The sequence below is a fragment of the Oncorhynchus tshawytscha genome, linkage group LG31 (assembly GCF_018296145.1).
Source record: "Oncorhynchus tshawytscha isolate Ot180627B linkage group LG31, Otsh_v2.0, whole genome shotgun sequence".
Lineage (NCBI taxonomy): Eukaryota > Metazoa > Chordata > Actinopteri > Salmoniformes > Salmonidae > Oncorhynchus > Oncorhynchus tshawytscha.
This window is the reverse complement of record NC_056459.1, coordinates 17,462,170-17,475,313: the sequence shown is the minus strand read 5'-3', so window position 1 is coordinate 17,475,313 and position 13,144 is coordinate 17,462,170. Positions and strand designations below refer to the sequence as shown.

The window sequence follows — 13,144 nt, the reverse complement described above, 5'->3', positions numbered from 1 at the left end:
TCACAGATGTTTATTGACCCAAACAGGGGGCAGGCAAAAGACAGGTCTAGGGCAGGCAGAGGTTTGTAATCGGGTCGGGGTCAGGCAGGTACAGAACGGCAGGCAGGCCCGGGGTCAGGGCAGGCAGAATGGTCAGAACCGGGAAACTAGTAAACAGAAACTTGAGAAAACAGGAAGACGGGAAAACATGCTGGCAAGACAAACTGGAAACAGACAGAGAACACAGGTATCAATGCACAGGGGATAATGGGGAAGATGGGCAAGACCTAGAGGGGGGTGGAGACAAGCACAAAGACAGGTGAAACCAATCAGAGTGTGGCAGGAACAGACAAGGGACCTATTCTAACAAGACAAATGAAGAGCCCCTTAAGGGGTTTGTGATGGGGATGTCTTGATTTCTGTAGATCGGCATGGAACAGGGCCAAAATTGCTTTGACAATAACTCGATGATGTTAAAAACCTTTATATAACCCTTTGGTTTATGAAGTCTGTGAGAGAGCAGCGATTATTTAAAATGTAAGTATTTGAGTTTAAACAGTGTGAAAATGCATTGCATGTAAAGCAGTCACCATAGTTACAGTATTAAACTATTTAAACACTATAGATAATGTCATCACATCCCAACTATTCTCACTGCGTGGCCTGTTTAAAGTTACATTTGGGAAAAAGTTATATTTTGACACTCCCTGGATGACTATTTAATCATTTGATAGCTTGAAATTAGCTTGAGGTTGATGACAGTCTGTGTTAAACTGTGTATCTTGGCACAGCCCTGGAGAGTACGCTGCTGTATATCTTATCTGTACATGGATTTCTTCACACATTCCATACACTCACTATAAATGGTTTGTCTATGGTAGGCTCAGATCTGTTTCCTTGTTCAGATTACATCATAATGTTACAAAACCAGTTCTCGCAAGAAACAGACAGTTGTGCTTTGTTGAAAGAGAGTTGGGCCGTGTGCAAAGCCTGCACATTTCCCAATGTTGATGTCAGAGGGATGCACTGAGGACATGGGCTATCTATCTATGGCTGCATCCCAACTCTCCCAAGGATGTGGAGTGTGTAAGTGCATACTTTGGGATAAGGGTGGAGAATCGGGACACAGCCTCTCTATCAGTTACAGTTTGACCAAAGATCAGGTGAACGACAGCACTGCTACACTGATGCTCCAGAGAGGACCTGTATACTCTATTTCTCTATTGTGTTCTTTATGTAGTCTGTGAACCACCCCTGTACTGTACAAATATTCAACCTCTTTATATTTTTTCTATTTTCACACACCCTTGTTTTTACTCATTGTGTTGCTTCAAATAATTGTCCATTAAAAGACACCTTAACTTCCAAACCAAAAACACTGAACAGATTCTCACAGGTCAGGAGTCTCATGACATAAAATGATCTGTTGTGTACTGAACTTAAGTCAAAATGTAATCTTTAGCTAACAATCTGAATTGAATATTTCACTAGACCTACAGAAATCTGGAGAACACATTAAGTACATACTTCTATTTGAATTTTAACAAAATATCATGTTATCCTCTGTTTTACTGTAAGTTGTAAAAAATATACACTTGACTGAAGAATATATACATTTTTACATTTTACCTTTACAAAATTAAAAAGGAAATGTGAAACTCTATCAACAGAAAGAACTCAACTTAGTACAACTGTCTCCCCTGTCACAAAAAAACTATATTACTCTATTGTTCATGTATTTGTTGTCTATGTAAATAATGTATAGCTTCAAAATATGTTTAAAACTACCATGTCAGTGAATTTGAGAGTGGTTCCATTTCCTCAGTCTCATTGCTCAGCTTACCAAAGAGAGTGGCAATGTCAGGCTGTTGTTTCGGCATTTAAACATGACACACTAATAAGTTCTTTCTTCAGTGCAGTAGTCCGTCTGTGATATCTCTGTGTTAAGCAGAGACAGGTGTGGTGGTGTTACTCTCAATTTCAGCTGCTACAGCATCAGGGTTGTACCTGTACTTGTATCCATAGGGCCGTAGATGATAGGTGAAGTATTCCAGCGTGTACATCTCTACAGGGTAGATGTAGTGAAATGATACGATGTGATCTGAACAACATTCTGGGCCCTGGGGGAAAGAAGAACGACAGTCTGACTAAGTATATAAATAGTCGTTTAGGTCAGGGGTTCTTCAACGTTTTCAGCCTGGCACCCAAATGAGAAATTCTGTGTTTTCCTGGGACCTAAGCATAGAAAAATATGCAACTATAGATAAATATCAGTACATTTCATTGCACTTATGCCTAAAACAAATGCAATATAGACAAAAACAAATAACAATGAAATTAAATATCCATATATATTCATGTTAATTTTCCCCCATTAAAAACACTCTTACATATCTGTCTAGGTTGGAACTGTTGCTGTTAAAATACAAGAAATCATTTTCATTCTGAACTGGAATAAACGGATTGATCACATCCATGAGCTGTGGATGTTTGGTCAGGACGTGTCGTTTTATTAATTTGTTCGTTATGAGAGACTCATTACTAAGCACTTCCACACACAAAACACATTGTGAGCGCTCCTCGTTATAAGTTTGTATGAAAGAGAGAGAAATTCATCGCTGTATACGCGTTCCATGACAATTGAGCTCAGTCAGAACTTGTGGCTAGCATCAGTCCATTTGATAGCAGCGGTGAGTGATGACGATTGGGAATGACAAGTCCACACCGCATCTTTTTTATTCTGTTTTTTATTAACAAATCAATACAGGAAGTACATGTGGGAACACAAGTATATATAAATAATATACAATGGACAGTTGGGCTGGGGTACAATATCACATTACACAAGGACCTTAAGGGACATACATACACTCATTATTCTAACAGCTTTTTTGTTAGTAGAGTATTTAATTGTCTTAAAATACAGTTCAATTTATTTTTGTAAGATAAGAAAATGTGTTTATTTGTTTGTAAATTTACATTTGTGAATATGAAATTTGGCCAAAAGAATAATGAAATTAATTACATAAAAATGTTTCAGCTTACTTCTATCGTCGATAAAGAAAACATCTCTCCGCCATAGTGTAAGATCATCATAAATGTGTTCAATTATAAATCTACTAATGTCTTGCCACAGTTTTCTTGCATGAATACAATGCCAAAAAGATGCAACACTGTTTCTGGGTGGTCCTTACAAAAGGAGCCATTTGAGTTGATGTTTTCCTTAATGAGAACAGATTCTCACAGGTCAGCTCCTAACTTCTTCATATAGTGGTTGGCAGGATAATATTTATGAATAATTTTAAAGGAAACTTCCTTAATTTTGTTAACAAGTAGGTATGTGTGTGGCAACATCCAAACTTTTTCCAACAGATATTATCAATAAATCCATTCCAATAAGGCATGACATAAGGTATAGATAGATACAACATCCTGCTGAAACAAGGTTTGTAATCGCTCCGTTGTTGAATGGACCAAAAGAGAAACAAAGAATGGACCAAAAGAGAAACTACTGATGAGTCAACAGGGTCAACGGAAGGTAGGCTCTGAGGGTCAGGTCTTGACACGTTCCTGAATAATAAAGCAACACCTGAGGGAACGGCATCTAAAACAATTGCAAAATCTTTAGGTGTTACAGGGACCTTGTAAAGTGATAAGATTTCCTTATAACTGAGTAAAAGACCCTCTGCATTTACCAGTTGGCTCACCAATAGGATATTATTTCGGAAGCAATGTGTCGGAAGAAACACCGTACACCAGGCGACCGTGTCACCGTACATGAGCCCGGCCCACCACTGGAGTCGCTAGAGCACGATGGGACAAGGAAATCTTGGCCTGCCAAACCCTCTCCTATGCCAAACCCTCTCCTAGCCCGGATGACACTGAGCCAATTGTGCGCCGCCTCATGGGTCTCCCAGTCAACGCTACGCCACTCGGGATGCCCCTGCAAATTGATTTTAACAAACAATTGGTCCCCCCAAAAATGCGTCCCTCCGTTGAATTGCAACATCCCAATGTGGTCCTCGAGCCAAAAAGTTTGCCCACCCCTGCCCTAGCCCCTAACCCTGGCTCCTACGCCTAGCTCCTAGCTCCTACCCCCTAGCTCCTACCTCTAGCGCCTACGCCTAGAACCTACACCCTGGCATAGACCCTTCATTTGCTGTAGATCTGTTTGCAGACACATATTGTCAACATCTCTTGTTTCTTTTCAATACCAGTGCCCCTTTAAAAAAAGGTCAAATTATTTTCTTTTTGAAAATTGTCATGTGGAACTGAACTAATGTTTGTGTGTTTTGCAGGGTTCTGTGGGCCAGCCAGGTCCACCAGGTATCCCAGGAGCCCAAGGTAGGGGCACATTATCATACTGGACTAGGCATGGTGGGGTGTGCGATAATGATCATCATTTTATTTTACCTTTATGTAACTAGGCAAGTCAGTTAAGAACACATTCTTATTTACAATGACGGCCTAGGAACAGTGGGTTAACTGCCTTGTTCAGGGGTAGAACAACAGATTTTTACCTTGTCAGCTCAGGGATGTCAAACTAGCAACATTTCGGTTACTGGCCCAACGCTCTAACCACTAGGCTACCTGCCGCCCCAGTTATCTGTATGTTCAGAGGGAAATTGGTTTTGGTACTATCACACTGACGTGGCACAATATTCTGTGTGCCGCTGTATACAGTGTTGTGAGCTGTTATAACATTAGCCGTGATTAACCATGCTAATCATTAGTCTGGTCTTCTTGTGACCTTCAGGGGGAGCCTGGGTTCCAGGAGCCAATGGGCCCTCTGGGGCCTCCAGGGGATGGCTTTCCAGGAGAAAAGGTACAAACTTAGCCAACACTTTTTATCCCTGCGGGAATTGAACCCTGACCCACACAGGGCTGTAACTGCCAAACAAACACACACAGACCGGTTCAATGACAAAATGGACACACACAACCATTTGCTGTTCACTATAAATGTTCTTGTTGATGTGCTTAACATTACTGTCATATTACTGTACACAGGGGGATTGGTGGAGACTGTGGGCGGAAAGGAGACAAGGGAGAATTTGGAGAGCCAGGGTCTGTAGGACACATGGTATGATAGTCTTCTGGTCCCATCATGGTTATAAAATAACTTATTTCATGGTTCATTTATATGTTGATTGCTAACCTGTGTCCAAACTTGCAGGGGAAATCTGGTGAGAAGGGGGAACCTGGCCTGACAGTGAGTAGAGCACAAAATGCATACTGTTTCATAATGGCACCTTTGTTAAGTCTCTCAACCATATTTTTATATCTTAATAACGTTTTCTTCTTCCTCCCACAGAGAGAGGACGTCATCAAAATGATCAGGGACATTTGTGGTGAGTTAAAACAGCTCATTTACTATGAATGGATGTGTACAGAACATAAACACTATTGACTTACAGAGTTAGCTGACGTTTCTTTTTCTGTTTGTTCTCAGGCTGTGGTCTGAAGTGCAGAGAGAGTCCTCTAGAGCTGGCGTTTGTGATTGACAGCTCAGAGAGCATTGGACCGGAGAACTTTGAGGTGGTCAAGGACTTTGTGAACGCTCTGATTGACCGTGTGTCTGTGAACTGTGAGGCCAGCGGTATCAGTGTGATCCTCTACAGTCATTTAGACATGGTGGTGGTCAATGTGAAGCAGCAGTCCAGCCAGAACGATATTAAGGTCAGTAGTATTGAAGCAGATGAGTACCTGTTACAGACTGGGTTCAAATCCAGCGTTTCCTGCATGCTACAACTGTGTTAGCCTTCTGAGCTAATGTCTTGACATTCTTGAAGCAGACCTGTGTTCATTCTGCTGTATCCTTTCTGTCTGATGTTAATTACACTCACACATTCATCCACTGGTCGGTCGGTCGGTCGGTCGGTCGGTCGGTCTGTCGTCGGTCGGTCTGTCTGTCTGTCTGTCTGTCTGTCTGTCTGTCTGTCTGTCTGTCTGTCTGTCTGTCTGTCTGTCTGTCTGTCTGTCTGTCTGTCTGTCTGTCTGTCTGTCTGTCTGTCTGTCTGTCTGTCTGTCTGTCTCTGTCTGTGTAATTTCTCTGACTGCTGTGAGGAAGATGCTATACCTGGGCGAGGGCACCTTTATGGGTAGTGCCCTCTTGAGAGCCAACCAGCTGTTCCAGGCCTCGCGGCCCGGTGTTCATAAAGTCGCCGTGATACTAGCCGATGGGCACGCAGACCGGCGTGATGCAGTGCAGCCTGAGGGGCTGCCGGCATTGAGATGTTTGTCATCAGAGTGGTAAATAAGAAAGACCCGCTGTACGCAGAATTCCAGGCTGAGATGATTGCTATCACCTCTGGCCCAGATAAGGAGCACGTGTACCTGATCGACGACTTCATGACGCTGCCCAGTATGTTGGTCTAGATCAAGTTCAAGACTCTAAATCAAGTTCAAGACTAGATGCTAGACTGCCTAGTATATGGTTCTAGTTGAGTTTTATTTACACTGACACTCATAGCAGTCAATACAACATGGAATCCATGCAAATAACATAGGCCTATCTAAATACATTGATAAAATAACTACCAGAACTCAGGATAAGACCCAGATGCAGACAGCTAGAATCACAGATGTTTATTGACCCAAACAGGGGGCAGGCAAAAGACAGGTCTAGGGCAGGCAGAGGTTTGTAATCGGGTCGGGGTCAGGCAGGTACAGAGCGGCAGGCAGGCCCGGGTCAGGGCAGGCAGAATGGTCAGAACCGGGAAACTAGTAAACAGAAACTTGAGAAAACAGGAAGACGGGAAAACATGCTGGCAAGACAAACTGGAAACAGACAGAGAACACAGGTATCAATGCACAGGGGATAATGGGGAAGATGGGCAAGACCTAGAGGGGGGTGGAGACAAGCACAAAGACAGGTGAAACCAATCAGAGTGTGGCAGGAACAGACAAGGGACCTATTCTAACAAGACAAATGAAGAGCCCCTTAAGGGGTTTGTGATGGGGATGTCTTGATTTCTGTAGATCGGCATGGAACAGGGCCAAAATTGCTTTGACAATAACTCGATGATGTTAAAAACCTTTATATAACCCTTTGGTTTATGAAGTCTGTGAGAGAGCAGCGATTATTTAAAATGTAAGTATTTGAGTTTAAACAGTGTGAAAATGCATTGCATGTAAAGCAGTCACCATAGTTACAGTATTAAACTATTTAAACACTATAGATAATGTCATCACATCCCAACTATTCTCACTGTGTGGCCTGTTTAAAGTTACATTTGGGAAAAGTTATATTTTGACACTCCTGGATGACTATTTAATCATTTGATAGCTTGAAATTAGCTTGAGGTTGATGACAGTCTGTGTTAAACTGTGTATCTTGGCACAGCCCTGGAGAGTACCTGCTGTATATCTTATCTGTACATGGATTTCTTCACACATTCCATACACTCACTATAAATGGTTTGTCTATGGTAGGCTCAGATCTGTTTCCTTGTTCAGATTACATCATAATGTTACAAAACCAGTTCTCGCAAGAAACAGACAGTTGTGCTTTGTTGAAAAGAGAGTTGGGCCGTGTGCAAAGCCTGCACATTTCCCAATGTTGATGTCATAGACCAGAACACACAGCAGTCCTAATGAGCATGTCTATTCTGGGCTCTGTTTTTGACAGTGTAACAATGAGGTCATGCTCAGCCTTGAAACTGTTTCTGTTTTTTTAAGTATGTCAGAGTTGAGAACCCTGACTCGCAAAGGTATGTGGTGCCAAACTGGACCAGAACATCATCTGCTTTCTCAGTCAGGCAGGAGACCGCTTCCTGCTGTAGATGAGCAACCCAGAACTGTGTGAGTGTTAAAAAACATCTTGCTTCAATCAGTTTATTCCAGTTAAGAATAACAATTATTATTGTATTTTAACAGCAACAGTTCCAACCTAGACTAGTTTTTAACTATTTCTACAGTAAGATATACAGTAGGCCTGATCATTTTTCATCTTCATCTGTACTGTTACTGGGATGCACTATCAGTAGCTAGCTCGCTTTGGCGAATGTTAGCTATTTGCTGTGTACAAGGCCAGGGGATTGTATGAAAGAAAAACTCACATCTACTACTATAAGAGTTAGTACTCCCTTATTTCTGCTTATCCTCACCTGTTTTAAAATGACTACAATGCCTTGCTAGCTGACTTTTTCACTGTCGAAGCACTTTCCTGAAGCATTCTGTCCTGTTCTGTAAGAACTCCCTGGGTTTACCATCATGCTGTGGATGTTTGGTCAGGACGTGTCGTTTTATTAATTTGTTCGTCATAAGAGACTCATTACTAAGCACTTCCACACGCAAAACACATTGTGGGCGCTCCTCGTTATAAGTTTGTATGAAAGAGAGAGATACTCATCGCTGTATATGTGTTTCATGACAACTGAGCTCAGTCAGAACTTGTGGCTAGCATCAGTCCATTTGATAACACCGGTTAGTGATTTGGAAGGACAAGTCAATGGCTAACAGCGCATCATCCGCTGCCTGAACGACAGCGCTGCATCGGGTGGATCGCGGAGTGATCTTCAAGAAAACTGCAGAAAAAAGATCCGGTAAACCGAGAAGCACACGGGCATTTCCCTCTTACACTCGCGCAGCTGCCAAACTGAGCAGGGACCGCTGCTAAGCAGAGAGCGCAGATGCACTTGGCCTAATCAATAATTATACATTTACACTGACACGTCGCGACCATACTTTAAGAAAGGCTGGTTTAGGTAGTATACCAAATGCTGTATTATACATTATACAAGTGTTTATATAAGGCCCTGTGATAGACTTGAACATCATGCTGCCTCACGATACAGTAACAAAATATAGGCTATTGTCTTATGAGCCTTTCCGGCTCGCACAAACCTAGGCAAGTCAGTTAAGAACACTTCCTTATTTTCAATGACGGCCTAGGAACAGTGGGTTAAAGAACGACAGATTTGTACCTTGTCAGCTGGGGGGTTTGACCTTGCAACCTTCTGGTTACTAGTCCAACGCTCTAACCACTAGGCTACCCTGCTGCCCAATAAGTACAAATCCAGGAGTAAATATTTACTGTAGCTACTCAATCATAAAACACTTTGAATGCCAAACCCAAAGCATCTATGACACCTCTCAATATACATTACACATGATTGAGGGAGTATCACACCCACACACAGAGCTTGAAATATAACTGAATAGAATGGTATGTATGATCATACTTGATGTAAGTGTCCACTTTATTAGGGTTAGGCTATGCTTACCTCTCTTGGTTTGTAGTGGTCGTATAAGAGATACCAGGGCAGTTTTCTGGGTGGCTCTTTGACCAGGTACATGTGTGGTGGGTAGGGATGAAACGTCTGCCTTCCCTTCACATCTCTGGAGTCCCCGGGCTCCACACCCATAGTCTCCATACACTTCCCTAGAGCCATGTCTTCTATGGTGGAGAAGTGGGAACATTTCCCAGTGTCGAATCCCTTGATGAACCTTCTGACGGCTTCTTTACTGAGGACATAGCCGGCTCCACCACTCATGTAACCCTGCTGGACGAACGGGCGGAACCTTCTCCCAAAGTATACAGGCTTCTCCGGGTCCTGTTTAGACAATGTGTGTCGGAGGTTCTCGATGACCACGAACGTGTCATCGTCGGCTTTGAGGACCCAGTCGTAGTCGTTGCGGTGGTGTTGGTAGATGTACTGGAAGGCTCTGATGGTCTTCCAGTAGAGCTGGTCTCGTCCCTCAGTTACGTTGAGCCCCACCGTGGGGAATTCTGTCTCCACTGAGCTCATGTAGAGGACTTTGTTGCATCGTTTTCCCCAGGTGGCCCGGATGTGTTTGGTTCTGGACTCCAGGTTCTTAGGCCCAGTCATGATCCAACATAGTAGTCGTACATTTTGGGACAGGTTGGCTGCAACATTCCTGTCCTCATCTGAAAGAGTTCATTTAAAAATAATGAATAAAAAGTGTGGTCAATTAGCACAGGGTGTCCCAAACTCGATGCGTGCTTAGACACCTCCTGTACTCCCTGTTCGCCCACTTCTGCGTGGCCGTGCACAATTTCAACACCATCATTAAGTTTGTTGACGACACGACGGTGGTAGGACGGATCACCAACGACGATGAGTCAGCCTACAGGGAAGAGGTCAGAGACCTAGCAGTGTGGTGCCAAGACAACAACCTCTCCCTCAACATCAGCAAGACAAAGGAGCTGATCATGGACTACAGGAAACAGAGGACTAAGCACGCACCCATCCACATTGACAGGGCTGTAGTGAAGCAGGTTGAGAGCTTCAAATTCCTCTATGTCCACATCACTAAGGAATTATCATGGTTCACACACACCAACACAGTCATGAAGAGAGCATGACAACACCTCTTCCCCCTCAGGAGGCTAAAAAGATTTAGCATGGGCCCTCAGAACCTCTAAAAGGTATACAGCTGCACCATTGAGAGCATCTTGACGGGCTGCATCACGGCTTGGTATGGCATCTGCTTGGCATCTGACGACAAGGCACTACAGAAGGTAGTGTGTACAGCCCAGTACATCACTGGGGCCGAGCTCCTTGCCATCTAGGACCTCTGTACCAGGTGGTGTCAGAGGAAGGCCCTAAAGAGTCTAAACGGTTCTCTCTGCTACTGCATGGCAAGCTGTACCAATGCACAAAGTCTGCAAGCAACAGGACCCTGAACAGCTTCTACCCCCGTAAGACTGCTAAATAGTTAGTCCGGGTAGCTATTGGTTAACTACTTAACTATATGCATTGACCCTTTTTGCAACTCTTTTGACCCATCACATACGCTGCTGTTGTCATGAACATGATGGGAGACAGAGAGCTGGTTTCAAGTGCAGGGCACAGCAGGTGTTTATTTGTAAAGGACCACAGGAGGAGGCATGTAGCTGGGCCCAGGGGAAGGTAGAAGGTCATACACAGGGGGTCCGAAAAGGCAACCATACAGGCAGGGAAAAGGCTAGTAACGTCATCCGGGAGATCAGGCAATAGGTTGATTACAGGAAATCCGATAGGCTTAGGTACAGGCAGGGAATAGGTAAAAGGCATTTTTAGTGAGGCAGGCCAAAACTATCATACATGGGAAGATTAAATTACAGTAAAACCAGCACTCCAACTAGAAGTGTGTCAGAAAACAATCAATACCTCTCAATGATGAGGTGCAAAGAACTGAACTAAATAGTGTGTGATAATAACATACAGGTGTGTGAACAGGTGATCAGAATTCAGGTGATTGGAATCTGGACAGTGAGCTGCGTTCAGGGGATCTGCACAGAGCCCTGACCTCAACTCCATCTAACACCTATGGGATAAATTGGAACGCAGACTGTGAACCAGTTCTAATCGCCCAATATCAGTGCCCGACCTCACTAATTCTCTTGTGGCTTAATGGAAGCAAGTCTCCACAGCAATATTCCAACATTTAGCGGTTTCCTTCCTCTCTGGCAACTGAGTTAGGAAGGACGCCTGTATCTTTGTAGTGACTGGGTGTATTGATACGACCATCCAAAGTGTAATTAATAAGTTCTCAATGCTCAAAGGGATATTCAATGTCAGATTTTAGTTTAGGTGGGGTTTCCTTCTTTGATAGGCATTGGAAAACCTCCCTGGCCTTTGTGGTTGAATCTATGTTTCAACTTCACTGCTCGACTGAGGTACCAAAAATCATGTTAAACACATTGCACACAGAGTGAGTCCATGAATTTATTTTGTGACTTCTTAAGCACATTTAAACTTTTCAAGACATTTCAGCTTTTCATTTTGTATACATTTGTAAAAATGTCTAAAAGCATAATTCCACTGTGATATTATGGGGTATTGTGTGTAGGGCAGTGACACAAAATCTCAATTTAATCCATTTTAAATCAGGCAGTAACACAACAAAATGTGGAAAAAGGTCAAGGGGTTTGAATACTTTCTGAAGGCACTGTATTTGAATCAGCTGTGTAGTGATAGGGCACCAACGTTTTTTTGTTGGGGGGCCATGACCGAGTTTGGGAAACTGTACTTTATCCAAAGTATTTGGTTGTCATTGAAACAACTGCATATGGCCTATGCAGGAATCAAACCCCGAACAGTAGTGTTCTCAGCACTATGCTCAAATCCACTGGCATCTTGGAACCAGAATTCTTTCAGGAATCACAGATGTTAGAAGATTCTCTCACACACAAAAAAAGCTTTCTACTTAGACCTTACATCGTCATAGCAAGTGGAGAAAACCTCTAAACGCATTTGTTTACATTACATTCGTTTTGATGAATAACATTTTACTACAATATTGGGATTAAGAAAGCCACAAATAAAATGCAGTGAATGGATATTCAGAAGTCAATTACCTGAGTGTATGTGTCTTGGAACCCTTTTGTCATTATGAACTCCACTGGAGTTACCCAGTGAGAAAACAGCTGGTTTTGCAGTGCTGGTGTCTGAGTAAACAAAGTATTGAATAGACAGAAATCCTATACACAGCCCAGACACAAAGGGTACCAGTGAAAGAGTGATCATAATTCCCCTCTTTCAGACCAAACCCTGTGAGTGATACAAAAAAATAAGTGAGTTAGGGCAGGTGAACAAACACTTGTTACTTCCAACCTGTCAAAAATAATTTGCAAATATGCTATATACAGTATACAACTGACGTTGATTGTGCTATCATGTTCAAGATCACTTTACAAGCTGAGCACTTTGCAACATTTTGATATTCAAATATTTTGATATGATCGTTGTTCATTTTTACTGGAAGAAAACGGGCTTACCTGTTCACACAAAAATGTTTAACACAAATATTCTCCTCTGATTGTGGATAACGCATAGAAGCATGGATTGACAAGAGTAAGAGCACATAGCGGTGGGAGTGAGTTTTATAGGCAGGTGAACTCATGGTTTATCAGGTACCTCCTATACTCATGCATGGAATGTTACCAAGCAGTTTGTCTTAATTTTGCCATGTCTGATACATCTGATGACGAGACTGTGAGTATGTATGTACACTAGTAGGCTATAATTGACACATTTTCAGTCTGTGCATGATCATATCCACTGATACAAATGGTATCTGTATTTGTTGTTTAAATTCGGATATTGAGCGAACGGTATACGGATCGTGCTTTCATCCATTTACCTGCAATGACTTAATTTTTTTCTCTTTATCTTTGGGGGAGGGAACTCAAATAAAAATGTCCTGTTTTTATAAA

At 42.6% G+C, this 13,144-nt stretch overlaps 1 protein-coding gene across 2 annotated transcripts; it reads right to left on the bottom strand.

Annotated features, from left to right (window-relative positions):
* Window positions 1-1,683: 1,683 nt before the first annotated feature.
* Window positions 1,684-12,856, bottom strand: LOC112229609 (glycoprotein-N-acetylgalactosamine 3-beta-galactosyltransferase 1). 2 transcript variants are annotated; one of them, XM_024395544.2, is made up of 4 exons: window positions 12,707-12,856; window positions 12,287-12,479; window positions 9,207-9,871; window positions 1,684-2,099 (listed from the first exon to the last, which is right to left on the bottom strand). In XM_024395544.2, exons 2-4 carry the CDS (start codon window positions 12,453-12,455, stop codon window positions 1,923-1,925), a joined length of 1,011 nt encoding a protein of 336 aa, XP_024251312.1. In that variant the 5' UTR covers window positions 12,456-12,479; window positions 12,707-12,856; the 3' UTR covers window positions 1,684-1,922. The 2 variants fall into 2 exon arrangements, with proteins under 2 accessions (XP_024251312.1, XP_042166005.1); XM_042310071.1 differs by lacking the exon at window positions 1,684-2,099 and adding an exon at window positions 2,103-2,214.
* Between the last annotated feature and the right edge of the window lie 288 nt (window positions 12,857-13,144).